General features: G+C 39.7%; 1 protein-coding gene across 1 annotated transcript in view; it reads right to left on the bottom strand.

Annotated features, from left to right (window-relative positions):
* The window catches only part of TRIM3 (tripartite motif containing 3), a 37,824-nt gene extending 28,399 nt beyond the window's left edge, over positions 1-9,425 (bottom strand). Inside the window, exons 1-2 of the mRNA XM_072610131.1 lie at positions 9,349-9,425; positions 3,193-3,277 (exon numbers count right to left, since the gene is read on the bottom strand). Coding sequence (XP_072466232.1) covers positions 3,193-3,247 — 55 coding nt within the window. The 5' untranslated portion in view covers positions 3,248-3,277; positions 9,349-9,425. The remainder of the gene's footprint in view (positions 1-3,192; positions 3,278-9,348) is intronic.
* Between the last annotated feature and the right edge of the window lie 8,259 nt (positions 9,426-17,684).

Here is a 17,684-nt window from a genome sequence, read left to right as displayed (position 1 = left end):
GTGTGTCATAGGCCCTTCCCTTCATCACCACATACATATACAGTTACACACATACAAAATCTCCACTGCTCCTCACAGACTCTTACACCAGCTGCAAATACAGATTCCCCCTCTTTACCCTGTGTAAAAATTAGCACTATCCCCCTGCTGAGACTCTAGCTGGATCTTTCTAATGCTTTCCCATATTCCCTCCATTTCCCCTCACACCTTGATCTAAATTGTTAAACCACTTCCCTTACTATCTAATCTGTTCCTCTGATACAAAGTCAACCCTTCCATTGTTACATTCCATTCGTGAATTGCATTCCAGCAAGTCTCAGTGATACCTCTGAGGTTCTATTTACCCTTCTTGAATTCCAGGCTCTACCTTTCTTTGTTTAGCAGCTCTATTCCTAGAATCAATGAATATAACTTTGAGTTCATGAGTCTTAAGCTTGCTCTTCTTTCTGTGATTTTACTGGACACTGTTATCCATATCTCATATCTACTGCTTTCTACGGAATCTCATTTAGCTACCATGTAGTGGCACTTTCCTCCCTGTATCTCTGAATTCAGTTTAAACCTTTCTTTATCAAATCAAGTCTAATCTCCAATACATAAAATGTATCCCCTCCCTGGTAAGAGTCTATTGCTCCTATATTTTATACATTGATCCACAAAGCCAAATATTTTTACCTGACACCATCTTCTTCATCAGAAGGTAAGGACAGACAGTGGAAGTTTTTGTTAGGGAGTGGGAGGAAGTTTGGAGTATTAGAATCTTTGTGTGTATATGTGGGGGTGGGGGTGAAGTTGCAGTCGATTTCAAAGAGGAAGAAAAGAAGGAAATGCCTAAAAGAGATTGCTATATCTAGATGAAAGAGATGCCCCCAGGACTGGAAACTTGCTGGTGTCCTGATTTTCTAAAAGCTGGATTTTTGAAACTATAGACCAATGAACTTGACTTCAAGTCCTAGTTAAATTCTAGAACTTTCTATTAAAGGGACTCCTTGTGGTACGGTAAGGCATTGGTCATTAACAGCTAAAAATGGGTGCATCAAATATAGGGCTAAATGAGCCTCATTTCCCTCTTTCATGGAATTAGACGTAGAATGGCATAGAGATATTATATCTAGATTTCAACAAGGCATTTGACAAAGTCTTTTAAAATATCTTTGTGTAAAAGATAGTGAGTTGGGTGATAATACAGTTGATTAGATTCCAGAGTTGATTAATTGAACCTTTAAAAATACTGATTAATGTAGTGATAACAAGCTTGAATGGAGTTTTGAATAGAATGCTGTAGGGATTTGCTTCTTTTCTATATAACTTGTCTATCAATGGCTCAGATACTTCTGCTTTTGAGGCTCCCCTTTGCAGAAGCTCTGGGCCCTAAGAAACATCTGTAAAAATTAAGAGATGTAACTAGATGATCTCTAAAAGTACCTCTGTACCACATCACACCTATCAGATTGGCTAATATGACAAAACAGGAAAATGATAAATGTTGGAAAAGATGTGGGAAAGTTGGAACACTAATTCATTGTTGGTGGAGCTATGAGCTGATCCAACCATTCTGGAGAGCAATTTGAAACTATGCCTAAAGGGCTAGAAAAATGTGCATACCCTTTGACCCAGCAATATTGCTCCTAGGGCTGATCCCAAAGATATCATAAAAAATGGGAAAAGGACCCATGTGTACAAAAATATTTATAGAAGCTCTTTTTGTGGTGGCCAAGAACTGGAAACTGAGGAGATGTCTGTCAATTTTATATACGTATATATAAAATCCTGGAAAGTCTTATTTATATTGTACACAATAACAGCTACAGTGTGCGAGGACTGTTTCTGATAGACTTAGCCCTTCTCAGCAATGCAAAGACCTAAAACAATTTCAAAAAACTCATGATGGAAAATGCTATCCACATCCAGAGAAAGAACCATGGAAAGCAAAGCAGATTATTTTCTGTTTTGTTTTATTTTGTTTTGCTGTTTTTTTCTTTCTCATGGTTTCTCCCATTCGTTATAATTCTTCTCTGCATCATGACTAATGTGAAAATGTGTTTAATAGGAATGCAGGTGTAGAGCCCATATCAGATTGCTTGCTGTCTTAGGGAAGGAGGGGGAAGGGAGGGGGAGAAAATTTAAAACTTATGGAAGTGAATATTGAAAACTAAAACTAAATAAATTGAAAAAAAAAAACAGTACCTCTGATCCTTAAATCTATGAATCTGGGTTCAAATTATGCCTATGATATCCCTGTGACCCTTGAAAAAAATCGTTTAAACTCCCTCAGCTTTTCCTTACATGTTTTTTGGTGAAGAAATATCTTGGTAAACTTCAAAGCACTTCAGAAATGATTACTGTTGTTATCATTATTATTAACCCTTTTTGAATAACCTTTCTGCTGATGCTATTTGTTTGAGAATTATAAAATGTCACACTCTTTGAAGGGTCAAAATAGCTAGAGATCCAAAGGACAATAGCAAAATGCAGGTTGGGAATAAATGGGATATGTTCATGATGACTTGTGTTCAAGAAGCAGTACAAAAGACATGATCCAGGAATCAGATGATAAAAAAAGAGATGTGTTAGTCATATAATAAGCCAGAGAGGTAACAAATGGACGACCAGAGTTATGTACTCATACCCATGGAATGTTGGAGGAAGACCTCCAGAGTATTTCATAGATGACCTCTAGAGAATTTAAGAAAGAACACAGAGAAGGATTACACAGGTTGACAAGAAGGCATGGACAGTTTTTCATCTGCAACTTCAGAGGGAGTACCCACATCGAAGAGATCAGAGATCTAATGAAATAATAAAGCACTGAATAAACTCTGAACGGTGTAGTCTTGTGGTTGGGAGTGGGTAACAGTGGGGGGAAAACAGGGAGTGGTCACTTGTACTGGGGCCTCAGGAATAAAGGTAGTGACCAGAAGTTGGAGATCAATGAAGTTTAAGTTATACTAATTCTCCATAAAACTCTCCCCCCCAACATTTTCTTTTTTGTAATCCTCTGGAGATCTCCATAATTCAGAAATATCCTTCCACCTTTTTCTCAGCCATCACTATGCCCTTCCACAATTTTGGCCTGCCAATTAACACCAAGAAAACAGATGTTCTACCCAGCCAACACCCCACCATCCATGTATGGAACCATTGGTTACAGCAAATGGAGAAGTTCTGAATGCTGTGGATAAGTTTACTTACTTTGGCAGTATACTTTCCAGGGATATACACACTGATAATGAGACTGATACAGCATTGCCAGAGTCAGCTCAATATTTGGGAGGCTCTGAAAGAAAGTGTGGGAGAGAAGAGGTATTAAGCTGCCTACCAAACTGAAGGTCTACAGAGCTGTTGTGCTGACCTCATTGTTGTATGCCTGTGAAACCTGAACAGCCTACCAGCACCATGCCAGGAAACTGAATCGTTTGCATTTGAATCGTCTTAAGAAGATTCTGAAAATCACCTGGCAAGACAAAATACTAGACACTGAAGTGCTTTCTAGAGCTAATCTGCCAAACATTTAAACTCTACTGCAGAGAGTGCAACTCTGTTGAGTTGGCCGTATCGTTCAAATGGCAAATGTACATTTGCTAAAAGATTGTTTTATGCAGAACTCACATAAGGCAAGTGCTCACATGGAAGTCAGAAGTGATATAAGAACACTCTCAACCTCTCTAAAAAACTGGTAATGATTGTGAGACATGGGAGACACTGGCACAGAACCACTCAGCATGATGTGCCCACATCAAAGAAGGCACTGTGCCCTATGGGCAAAGCAGAATTGCAATAGCTCAAAAGAAATGTGAGATGCACAAATTTAGAGACATCTCTACTCCAAATGTTTATATGGCGTATTTGTGCCCAACCTGGGGTAGAGCTTTCTGACTAGTCTGATCAGCCACAGTCAGACACATTGTACCTTGACCCCAAAATAATGATGTCATTTTGATCCTCTTTGAGCATGAAGGACAACCACCAGCAACCATCCTTCCACAGAGACTTCTTCCATTATCCCTGATAAACTCATAAGATCCTGTCCCCCTAAAACTACTGTCCTTCTTATACCAGTTCCCTACAGCAAATCCCCTACTGTCTTTTCATCTGTAAACTCCCTTCTCTGTAGATGCCTACTACTTCCCAATTTACTGACTCCTCCACAGAGTCCTATTGTCCTTATACAAAATGCTCCACTGACTCATAATACATACAGCCTCTTAGGTTATCTCTCACAAGCTGGCCCAACCTCACTCCTAGAGAGTTTCTGTTTCCTCATCTATAAGATGATCTCTAAGGCTCCATATGATTCCATTCTTCCATTACTCCTCAGGTCTTATTCTGCCCCCACTACACAGACAGCTCACTGTATCTACCACAGAGATTCCTGCATTGTCCTAAAGGGATAGATTCCTTTTGCCCTCCAAAAGAACTCCTCTAACCTTATTGTTCTCCTACCATATCTCTGTTGTTCTTCACACAGACCCATTCCCCCATGATCCCTATTGTTCCCCCTCCACACATAAATACTATCTCAGATTCCTCAATATTCCTCTTACAGAAACCCCAAAGCCTTTTTCCTTGTGCCCAGTCCATTTTCTCCTACCTTAAGATTCCAGGATACTGCCATTACATTTACAGCTTTCTATGGCAGGGACATGGGTGGACAATGGATGAATTGCTAGGTCTTGGGCAGGGCTTGGGGTAGGTCTAGCTAAAGTTGGCCCTTGCTCACTATGAGGCCAAGTGATATGACTTCAATTCATTAATCAATGTGTCCTCACAGACTTTGCTTCTATCATCAAGTCTTCAGAAAATTTTTTTTTTGCCTGAGTAGTCTTCTATTCTTTGGTCAATCCTCTTTTTCCCTAGTCTGCCTATCTGTTCCGAGTAGTTCTATTTCCTTCTTCAGTTTGATCTGTCTTCTGGTTGGCTTATAGTTAAGTGTTTATGTGTTTTGGTTGTTAAGTCTTTCCCTTGTGGAACTTTCTGTCTTGTCTTTATTCTAACCTCTAGTCATTACCTTTTTCATTTGGTCTATCTGTCTCTGATCAGTTTGGTACATTTACTCCCTGCTCAGTTTGACCCTAGATGGTTTGGTCTACATACTATCAGTCAATCTGCTATCTCCAGTCAATTTGGACCGTCTGATCCCTGGATAGTCCTTCGCTAGTTGGTTTGGTCTTTTTATCCCTAGACAATTCATTTGTTGCTATTTGGCTTTGTCCATCTGTCTCCTCATCACATAATGGTTAGGTCTTCATTGTTTCCTGGTCAATCTCTATCTCCTCATTTGTTTGGGCCATTTTTCTCTTTTGTCAGTCCATTTCAATCTGTTTGGTTTGATTCATCTGTCCCCTGATCTGATTGTTTTTCTCCAGTCAATTTGGTCCCATTTGTCCTGTGGTTAAACAATCTCTCCTCAGTTGGTGTGATCTGCTTGCCCCTGGCCAATATGTCTATCTTTAGTTAGTCTCTCTTTGACTGATTGGGTCCATGTATCCTCTGGTAAATCTTGTTCACATGTATCCTTGTCAGTCTTAGTACCTACTTAGTTTGGTTCATCTGTCACACAGGCAGTCAGTATATCTTCCCTTAGTTGGTTTGATCCATCTCTGTCCTGTCTATTTTTCTCTGTCTGATAACTTCAACTGGTCTGTCTCTTTTGAGTCAGGTTTGCCTCTCCCTGGTCAGTCTATCTACCCTGGTTTACTTGGTTTGAACCATCTAGTCCCTAGACAATCTGTCTGCTCGTGATTTAGTTGATATATCTATCTGATAAATCCAGTGTCCTTGTTCCTGGTAAATCTGATCTGCCTGTTCCTGGTCAGTCTGTCAGTCCTTAATTAATTTGGTTCATATATATCCCCTGGAAAGTCTGTTTATTCCTGCAGAGTCTGTTGGTTCACCTGCCTGCTGCCTGCCCACTGGAAAATGTCCCTTGTGAAGGCCCTAGGTGGGTCCACGGCATTCCCTCTCTAGGCAGAAAATAAAAAATAGTAGAAGATGAAGAAGGACATCAGAATAAGCAGGAGGAAGGTGAAAACAAACAGCAAGAGGGCCAGGATGGATAAGCCAGAGGACAGAGCCCAGAGATGATAGAGAGGCCACCCCTCCATGGTCCACTCCCTACCAATTACTGATGTCCCAACAATTTCCATGGAACAGTGAGGTCAAGGTTTCAAAAACTGCTTAAAAGGGTCTACTCCAAGTCATTTCTCTGCTTTTCAACCATATTTCCATGTCCTAGACCCTGACCTGTTAAGGGGGACCCAACCTCTTCTTCCTATTGGTGGCAAAAGTCATTGTGGTGTGATCCCTTTTCATTTGTGCATAATTCATGTGTGTAATCTTGGTGTGAGCAACTCGTGGGTGATCTCTTTATATGCTATTCCTGTACAATCCCATGCATGTAACCTTGGGACATGTGAATTCTCTGTATATGACCCTTGTGGGCAAGTATATAACCCTTTTCTGAAGCGCATTTGTGCCTCTATCTTAAGCACCTAAAAGAGAAGAAAATACGGTAGGGTATCAGGGGTGATACTAAAGTTGCTAGGAACTATGCACTGGCTAATCTTTGAAAGGACATTTTAAGGGCTGTTCACAATACTGTTGGTCGACTCTCTTGGGATTCTAGGTGCATCTATTACACAATGAGAGGAGATTCAGAGAAGGAAGTTGGCTACAGGGGCAGCCTGGAGGGATTATTTCCCCAGGGCCAGTCTACTGAAGTATTGTATAGCAGGTTTTGCCTGGCTGCCCTCCAGGAGCAATAACCTCTGTGGGAACAGGGAGATGGTTTGAGATGGTTCATTGTGGTGAAACTACACTTCTTCTCCTCCCTTTGATCTTTGAGACTAAGAATGCTTGAATGCATTCCTTAAAAAATGGTCTCTGGGGCCACCTGTTACTGGTTACCCATGCCCAGATATAGGATACAGAAGACAGAGTTGGAAATTCAAACTTTACTAGATATGACTAAAATCAGCCAATTTGGAGTTTCACAGTATTATATTTTATTTTCATTTTTAACTGAATTAAATGCATTTAGCCTCTGCCAAACGAGTGAATTATTTTAAATCTGTTCTGATATTGGGACAAAATTATGGATCCAAGGACATAAGAACACAAAGCCAAGAGAGTTTTGGTTTATTTGGGGGAAATTAAACCAAACCCTTAGAAAGAATGCAGAATTTAGAGCACTAGGGTTTATAAAGGGAAAAGCTAAAGACAATGGTGTGGTTTTTTGCACATGCTCAGTTTGAAGTGAGCTAGAGAACTGAAGCTTTGAGTACCACCTGGTGGCTTGCCCAGATATAGCGCCCTGAAGCAACTGTTCCAGGACACACCCCTCTCGTGCAAACACCCTTTAGCACATGGGACCCAAAATGTTTCATATTCATCCTGGGTATGGCAGTGTTCATGCACAACCACACATCTGTGAGATTTCTGTGCATGTAACTCTGGGTGTGAGCAATATCTGAGTGCCATTCCTGAAAGTACAAGTCTTAATGTGTGATCCCTGTGGGTGACTCCTCTGCATGTGTGGTCCCGTCTTACTCTTCCAGTGGAATCAAAGCTAGGACCAGGACCTTGTGGTTTAGGAAGAGGCAACCAGAGAGCTGACATGAAGCCCCATCTTCCCCACTCACTTAAGCTACTTAGCTTTGTATAGTTGAGTTTCCTCCAAGGTGGATTGGGTGCTAACAACTTGCTAGTGACTAAAGGCTACAGTATAAGTGGCCAGAGCCTGGGATAACCAGGCCAAGAAGGACAGAGTATGGGCTGAGAAAGCCCAGGACTGAGCCCTGGAGACTACCAGAAAATTAATAAGGCAGTGTCAGATTAGGGCCTGAAAGGGCAAGGCTAAGACAAGATCTGAGTTGGTCAGAGTTGGGAGCAATACTGGAAGGCATCAGATCTAGGGTAGGACCTGAGAGGGACTGGGTTGGGGCAGAACCTGAGGAGTTGGGTCCTGCAGGATATAAGGCACCATAATTTGAGGAGGCCAGGACTGCAGCAAAACCTGAAAGGCCCAGAACTAGGTAAGAATCTGAGGGGCCCAGGCTGAGGTCAGGGCTAGGGAAGAATATGAGCTGGGCTGAGCTGGGCTAAGATTGGAGGGACCAGAGTTGCAGTAGCTTTAGAGGGTCAGGATCTGGGTCAAGATCTGAATGGGCCAGGACAAGATCCTGATTTGGCTAGGTTGGTGGTAGAATCTAAGGAGGCTAGGGAAAAATTTCAGAATGACAAGGCAGGTCCTGATAGAAGTTGGGACAGAACCTGGGAAAATCTCTGAAGACAAGGTAGCATTACAGGATGAGAAAGGCCCAGTGTGGCTACAGAGTGAAAGGACAGTGAATAATGTATCTACCTGGGAGGCAAGTTCCGGGAGGCTTTGAGAATCCGGCTACACTTGGCAGCAGGGCAGATCCCAATCACCCCCAGTCAGAAGTCTGAAAGCTTATTTTGGCTTCTAGCCCAAGCAAGGTGAGGTGAGGCACGTGAGCAAGGGTGGGGCCGCATACAGACCTGGCCAGGTGTGTTTGTAGCCAGCCCTTAATTACTTCAGGAAAGGACAGTCTAGATCCTATAAATTCATAGTAATTAAAAACTTTATCATTGTTCCAGCTCCATTCATCACATGGTATAGTAGAAATGGCTCTGAAGTCAGGAGACCTGGAATCTGATCTCAGCACTGTCATTTACTAGTTGACTGATTTAGGCCTTTAAGACAGTGTTTCAAAGACTAAAAGAGTAGCAAGGTATCTCTCTTTCATATGTCAAAATTGTACAAGATTCCTTTAAAGATATAACAATAGATATAACCTTGTTTGATGATCCTCTGATCACTAATATCAAGCAAGGAACAGATATTTGCCACTGTAATGGGGGAAATTCAGGGCAAATGCAAGTTAAAGAGGGACTCTCTACAGATAATGGGTTTTCCCAAAATGCTCCTCTTTCTAGGTAACATTGTGCTTATTGCAGCAAAGCTTGGAGTACTGCAGTCTCCTAAATGAGACATAATCATGCAAAACAGTTTGGCCTAACTATTCACACTGTAAAAACCAAGTGGATGAAGAATGCCTATTGTCCAGACTATTATATATAAGCTTTTCTCTATCTTTCTATTTGTCTATTTCCATCTCCATCTCATTCTCCATTTACTCCCCCCCCCCCCCATCTATCTCTTTATCTCTCTAGGACAAAAACTGAAAATTAAAAAAATAAAAACAAAAACCCAATTTTGCCCAAAACTGAACAGGAAGAATAGGTCAGGCTAGATTTCCTTTTGAAAAACATCAAGTTGTTTTAAGGATCCCAAACTTCTTGAAATGAAGGCTCATTTTTACATACCTATTTTTCATCTGGTGAAGCTCTGTGGCTGTAATTCATGGAACATAATATACACCAAAGAACTGAAGCTGAAGACCACCTATAGAGCACTGGAGATATAAATGATAGGCACTACTGGCTCCAACTTATTACATATCAGGATTTGTGAAGTAGAAATGCTGTAAAGCATTAGCATCAAACTCAATTAGAAACAGGGGCCACTGATTCATACATAATAATCCCTGTAGGCTGCATATTGACTTAGTTTTAAAATGAAGTGCTATCTATGTTTTATTGAATTTTCATCTATTTGGTTAAATATTTCTATTTGTGAGTATTGTGCTTACTGCTTGCTAGCTGTGTGTTTGACATCTCAGATACTATCAAAGGTATGCTGGGTCACATGGTGATAGTAAGAAATAACTGAGGAATGAATAACCCACATGTTCCCTTGGCCTCCCTATAATATCAAGAGAACCCAAGGAAAGTCCCTGGCCTGCGAATGTATGGGAGGACGTGCACAAGAGTTGCACAGGATGGGCAGCCAAATATGGCTTATAATCTCCATTATTGGAGGAAATACCTACAGCAATGAGAACACAGATTCATTAAAGAACTGGAGAACAACTTTGGTTAAGCCACTTAATTTGTTTCTTCATCTGTAAAATGAGAATAATAATTGCTACCATACCTACCTCACAGAGTTGAAGTGAGGATCAAATTAAACCTGGCTGGGGAAGTGCTTTGTAAACTGTAACTCAATGCAGAAAAATAAAGTAATATTGTTATTACGGTCGTTGGCATCAGCAGCATCACAGCTTTCTCAAACTCTTAACTTCATAGCATAAGCCCTACCTCTAGAGACCTGCTGTGATGCCAATAACAATTTTGTTAGGCCAGATGGGGTGAAAGGGAGGGGAGGCTGAGGCAGAGAGGTTGGGAAGATTTGAATAGGAAAGGTGGAAGTTGGGTCTGCTATAGATGCTGTAGGTTCATCTGTTGGGTTGTTGAGGATGAAGGATTAGAGAAGGGAGTGAGGGTTTGGAGCAGGGAGTGGGGAGCTGAGAGTAGACGGCAGGAAGACTGGCCTCAGATAACTTTTTTACATGAAGCAACATCTGTCATCTGGAGCTCTTCTGAGATGTAAATACATAAGTCCTGCCTGAGTCCCCCACCATCAGCATGTCCTACCTGTTCCCTCCAGGATCTCATTCTGGTGGAAGGGAGGGAGGTGGAAGATTAAGGATAAAGCCTTGTCAATTAATAGAGAAGGAAATTTAAGAGAAAGTAGGTAGGGAGGATATGGAGGAGAGTTACTAAACAGGGCTAACTCCACAAGAAGGTAGCAGAGATGTGAGGAGTTGGTGAAGGGTGCTCAGAGATACTAAAATCAACTCTATCCAAGTTCTAAGAAACACCAGGGAGAATACTCATCATGAGACTTTTAAGACTTCTTAAACTCTGGTAACTGAATCCTCCAAAGGGTCTGTTTGCTTAGGGACAAGAGGAGAAATGTTGGGAGATTGTATCCTTTCTTACAGTAGCTCCAGGAGAGTATCTCAGGTGGAAAAGCAGGTAGTGGCAGCAAATGGTGTGTTCCCTAGGTCTATAGAGGAAAAATCTTCTAACCAAAATGAAATAAATGAAGTGGGTGGTGGGAAGCCACATGAGGACCCAAGAGTGATCCAGGTGAGTTCAGGGAGAGGATCCCTAGAATCTTAAGCAAGGGATTAGCTGTCAGTGACTATAGAGAGATAGGAAGAGTGAGGTCCAAGGGATCATTTCGAAGAGAAAGCTCAGAGTTGGCTTGTTGAGAAGGTGAGATGGATGAGATAAGCAGTCCCTCTTTTTGAAAAATTGGCTCTCTGAAGGCAAAAGTCACAGATCTAGAAGACACTAAGGAGAGAATAAGAAGGCAGCAATACAGAGGTAACTACAGAAACAATATCGGCTCAGATTTTAATCAAGTCTAACAAGAGGAAATGGAGACAAATCATCTCAAAATATTTTCCTGATAGGCAGAGAGTATGGATTTCATGTATTCCTATTTTTGTGGGAACACATAGCAAATATATAATGGAGAATTTCATTCCATTTCTAATAGGCTGCCGATTAGCAGGTTTTGCCAAAATTTGATATTTAGTAGTTCTGGACATAAAATACTCCTCTCTCCCCACAAAAACCTTTCATCAATAACTGACCAGGACTGCGCTATCATTCTGTAAGGAGGTCTGACATTCTTACGGAACAGTGGCTATGTCATGGGGAACCTGGTTTTCCAAAAGGAAGAGGAAGAATAGGCTGGACTAGCTAGGAATATGACAGATTTTTTAGAGAGGGAATCAGGAACCCTAGGAGTAAAGACAGGAAGTGAAATAAATTGAAATCCAAAGATTCTAATATAGTATCATTGTAAGAATCTGGGGCATTTTAAGTTTGAAATTTTTCTGCTCACAATTGATCAGGCTAATTCAGACTCTCAGTCTCATTCTAGATTGACTAGAATGGTCAGAGTGGCAAAGAAATTTTCTCCTTAATGTTAAGAATTCCTAGCCTGAACCCAGAAGGTGCCAGCTTTAGGGAGAAGGTGATTGTAAATGGTCTATCTCTCACTCAGAAGTGGAGTATAGGAATAAAGTTTTGTGATTCAGGAGACAAAGTAAAGTCATATGGGATCCTATCTCCCAGGAAAGAAATGAAGGAAGCAGATACCAGTAGGTTAATCTTTTAGATGTCTAAACACCTAATAATTTAATGGATAGGTAGGAAACAGAAGGATAGATAACAGAATGTTTGGATTTGGAAGAAACATAATTGGCCATCTAGTCCCACAGGTATCAAAAAAGAATTCTCCTCTACAAGGTACATGACAAATGGTCACCTTGACTTTGCTTGAATATCTCCAGTGATAACCAACCCGCTATCTTCTGAGGAAGGTCATTACACTTTGGAATAACTCAAATTATTAGGAAGCTTTTCCTTTTATCAAGCTTAAACTTGCCTTTTTCCAGGTTCTATCCATTGCTTCTAGTTCTTTTTTCTGGAGCCAAAAGGAACAAGTCTAACTCTTCTTCCCACAATCTTTCTATTACTTGTAGACAGCCATCATATCTCCCTTATCTCCAGCTAAACATCCCTAGTTCCACTGATCTCTGTGCAGCATAGAATCAAGAACCCTCACCATCCTGGTTACCTTCCTTTACTGTCCCAAATTTTCAATGTCCTTAAAATGTGGTACAAATCATATTACTCCAGATGTGATCTGGCCAGGGAACAAAACAATGGGACTATATATCACCTCCTTACTTCTGGAACTTATGGTTTTCTTAGTGCAGCCCGAAATCACATTTGTATCTTTGGCTGCCATATTTGCTTCCTGTTTACTCATATGGGACATGCAGTCTAAAAATCTTAGATTTTCTTCAGATAAATCACCATCTAGTCATATCTCCCTTAGCTTTTACTTGTGATGAGACCAACTGCCTTAAGAGATGTTTTAGATGCAAGAGAAAGTGGTCATGACCTCAGAACAACCTCCTTGAAAGGATTTGCAAGTACTGTGATTGAAAGCCCTTAGATCTGGACAGTCTGGCAATGGGGAAGGGCAGAATTCATATGCGCCTTTCAGGCTTGGCTAGAAATTACAGAAAACAACTTTCCATAAGCTCTCAGAGAAACCAGATACTGGAGCCTAAGTCTAAGCTTTAGAGATCTACCTGAGACTTTTTATAGTAGCAAAAAAGTGGAAACAAAATAGATGCCTTCTGCTTGGGGAATGGTTAAACAAAAGATATTGCTCTGTAAGAAATGACCAAAAAAATGACAAATACAGAAAAGCATGAAAGACTTAGAATTGATGCAGAGTGAAGTAATTAGAACCAAGAAAAATATATACATGACTACAATAATGTTAATGGTGGAACAACTGCAAAACAGTAAAAAATGAATGCTGAAAATTTACAAAGAAAATGCTTGACCCTAAAGAAGAGATATAAATAGAACTATCGGGACAGCTAGGTGGTACAATGGATAAAGCACCAGCCATGGGGTCAGGAGGAACAGAGTCCAAATCTAACCTCAGACACTTACCAGCTGTGTGACCCTGATTGCCTCCAAAAAGTTAAAATAAGATGCACAAAACTGTATGCATATTCATAGAGATGGAATGGAACGGTGAATGTGTAGGATTTTTATTTTGATTTGTTGATCAGTTTTGTTCAATTTCTCTCCTTTAAAACTTTTGTTATATGGGATGGCTTTCTGGGAGAGGGGAGAGATATGGGGGAAATTTAGGGAATACAAAAACAATTTAGATATAAACTTATCTGGGGAGCTCAATCCAACACCCCTGGAACTGCTTAAGAGTCTGCTGAGTTGAGATTCCCTAATCAGAATATTAGAGACTTATAACCCCCCAAAATGGGTGGTCAGGTGCATGGAAGACCACAAAGAGAGTTGAAGCATCACTATTTTCTCTTTCAGATGCCATCAGGCAAGAACTTCTAGCCTAAGACACTCAAAGATTCAAGTTGGGAGAAGTAAGGATGTGTGACCAAACAATGACTCCTGACTGAAGTTGAAATGGAGGTAACTTTGAGAAATAGTGAATATTAACTATCTTAGGATGTGTGGTGGATGAGGAAGGGAATCCCATGTAGTCTGTCATGTGGCCTAGACTTTGGGAGAAGAGATTTCAAAGAATTCAAAAATAAACTAAGTAGGCTCATGTAGCCCAAGATTCTAAAGGAGTAGGAAGGTCAAGAGGAATTGGAGGCTCTCAAAAAGGCAATGTAGTGCAATGGAAAGACTGTTGGTTGTGACTTTGAACAAGCCCTTTTTCCTCTGTAAGACTGTGTCCTCCTCAATGAAATGAAGAAGTTGGAGTAGATTATACTGAGATCCTTCCTAAGTTAAATCTATGATCCTATGAACCAAGTTTTGATGATGAAGCTTAAATTGAGTTTGATGAGAAAAGAGAGGAGGGACCTAAAGAGTCTGGACAGGTTGCAAATAATAGAAGCGGAATTAAGGGTAGGAAACAAGATGAATACAAGAGTGATAAGGTCTTAAAAGAATGGTCTTGGAAGGGCTGAAGTTCAAGGTGAAATGAGATTTGCAATGGATACTAAAATTAATGCTTGTTTGCTTTTTTTTAAGTATAGGTTTTCTTTAGCTCTTTCAGGTCAGGGGAAAGATTATGGACCCCTTTGGCCATCTAGTGAAACATATAGGTGACTTCTCAAAATGTTTTTGTTTTTAGTTTCTACTGATATATTCTGTTTCTTGTATCACCATAGAGTCTCCTGTATTTCTCCCCCTCCTCCTCCCAGAGAGCCATCCCATATGACACATACTATTCTAAAGAGAGGAAAAAAATTCAGCACACTGATGACTGATACACTGAAAAAGTCCAAAAAGATGTGAAATGCATAACATCTGTGGACCTTCCACAGAGGTTGGGGGGGGGGGTGTATCTTCTCATATCTCATTAGAATCTTGATGATTATAACAATGTGGTTATTCTTTTTTGGCTTTGTGTCTAATTCTTTCAATTTACATTGTTGTAGTTACCATGTATACTGTTTCCTTGGTTGTGTTTACTTCACTCTGCCTCAGTTCATATAGATCTTTCCATGCTTCTCTGTATTAATATATATTGCTTCTTACAGCATAGTACTATTCCATTACATTCATGTACTACAATTTGTTTAGCTATTTCCGAATTGATGGTCATCTACTTTGTTTTCAATTCTTAACTATCATAAAAAGTGCTGCTATAAATATTTTTGAATTTATAGGGATTTTTTTCCCCCTTACTGATGACTTCCTTGGAAGATAAGCCCAGTAACCATCAATAGTTCAAAAAGCATGGGCATTTTGGTCACTTTATTTGAATGATTCCAAATTGCTTCAAAGCTCCAGCAATGTAATAGTATGGCTAATGGCAACTGACTGTTGCCATTTTTTGTCATCTACCCCCCTACCCCTGCAATTTGCAGGATGTGAAGTGTAATGTTTTTTAATTCATAATTTAAGGAAGTACTAAATTTCAGTAAGAAGTTAGTGAATATTAAGATGTAGTTTTCCCCCATGTTCAAGTTCATGGATTCCTGAAATTCAACCCCCATGTGGGCAAACTGGGATACATATGCCCTGTTGGTAGAGTTGTGAACTGATCCAACCATTCAGGAAAGCAATTTGGAACTATACCCAAAGGGCTATAAGATGACGCATAACTTCTGATTCAACAATATCACTACTAGGTCTATATCCCAAAGAGATTTTTTTAAAAGGAAAAAGTACCTATTTGTACAAAATATTTATAGCACCTCTTTTTGTGTCAGCAAAGAACTGGAAATTGAGGAGATGCCCATCAATAAAGGAATGGTTGAACAAGTTGTGGCATATAATTGTAATGAAATACTATCGTGCTATAAGAAATGACAAGCAGGATGATTTCAGAAAAACCTAGAAAGATTTAGACAAACGGATACAAAGTGAAGTAAGCAGAACCAGAACACTATACACATTAACAGCAATATTGTTTGATGCACAACTGTGAATGACAACTATTTTCACAAAAATAATAATCCAAGGCAATTCCAAAGGATTCATGATGAAAAATGCTATCCATATACAGAGAAAGACCTGGAGTGTGAATGCTGATTGAAGAATACTATTTTGTACATTATTTTTTCCTCTTTTCTTTTACCACATGACTAATATGGAAATGTTTTGCATGACTGCATACATATAACCTATACCAAATTGCTTAGCATCCAAGAGAGGGGGAGGTGAGGGGAGAAAATTTGGAACTCAAAATTTAAAAGAAAAGAGTATTAAAAATTGCCTTTACATATAATTGGGGAAAAAAGAAAATATTTTTTAAAAATGAAATTTATCCCTAGATTTCCACTCCCACCTCACAGTCCATGATTAAAAACTCCTGGTTAGAACCATTACTTGATATGAATGAAAAGATGATAAATGATGGAGAGAAGACAGAACTATTCAATCCTACTTTGCTTGCATTCTCTATCAATAAGTATTAACAATGCAAACAACAGAATGAAATGGTTAAGGGAAGTAAAGAGAGCATTTAGTTGCCATCAATGAGTTTGAGGCCTTAGGTCTAGGATGAACTACTCAAGAGGATACTGAATGTGATTGCTGAACTGCTGCCTTCGCAGACATGTAGGAAGGAAATGCCAAGATTGTTTGGGGCTCAATTCTGTTCAATTTTATCTGTTACAAATAATAGCCAGCCTTTATAACATATAAACATACAGTATCCTAAATTATTCTCATAATAACTCTTTGAGGTATGTGCTACCATTTCTATCTCATAGATGAGAAGACTAAAGCACAGAGAGTCAGTCATTTGCCCAGCATCAAAAAGCTACTAAACGTCAGAGGCAGAATTTGCATCCAGGTTTGCCTTTTCAACTGCACTATGGCATGCTTACGAAATTTGCAGAGGACAGAAACTTGAGAAAAACAGGAATATGGATAATAGGATTTTAATTTTTTTGTCTTAAAATGTTTCAGTTCCAAATTTTTTCTCTCCCTCCACCCCTTGAGAAGGCAAGAAATGCTACCCATTATACATATGAAGTCATGCAAAACATATTTCTAAATTAGCCATGTTGTGGGGAAAAAAAGCAAGAAAAATGAAGTGGGGGAAAATATGATTCAATCTGCACTCAGAGTTAAAATGACAGGATTTTGAAAGATCTCATGCTAAAGTTGACAATACGAAATTTAAGAGGGATAAATGTAAAGTCTAGAATCTGAGTTGAAAAATTTAGCTGCACAAGTACAGGTTGGAAAGAATATGGCTAGAAATATTTCATGTATAGGGGTTCTAATGAACTTAAAGCTCAATGTGTCAGCAATATGTTGCTGTCAAAAAACTTAAGTTGTATTAAGTGATTATAATGTCAGGAGTGAAGATGGTGACAGTACCAATCCCTTCTGTCCTAGCCGGAAGTGTTTAGCTTTTAGTACTACTTAGTATAAAAGACACCGCCAAGCAGAAACACATCCATCAAGGCAGAGAGAGTAGCAAAGCGACTAAAGTAACTCTTCAGGAACACTAATTGAAAGTATTAGGTATGTTTAACCTAGAGATGACAGAAGTTGTATTGATGTTCACAGTTATTTGAATGATTGCTATATAGGAGAAAATTAGATTTACTAAGCACAGTGCTGGAGACAGAACTAGGACCACAGATGGAAACTACAGGGAGGCAGATTTGGGCTCAACTTAAGATCTCCTGGAATGACCCAAACAAACAAGCTGCTTTTGTCATTGGTGAATTGTCACTGGTCATATTTAAATGGAAGCTAGAAAGTAA

Source organism: Notamacropus eugenii, chromosome 5 (assembly GCF_028372415.1).
Source record: "Notamacropus eugenii isolate mMacEug1 chromosome 5, mMacEug1.pri_v2, whole genome shotgun sequence".
Classification (NCBI taxonomy): domain Eukaryota; kingdom Metazoa; phylum Chordata; class Mammalia; order Diprotodontia; family Macropodidae; genus Notamacropus; species Notamacropus eugenii.
This window is presented reverse-complemented; position numbering and strand designations above follow the sequence as displayed.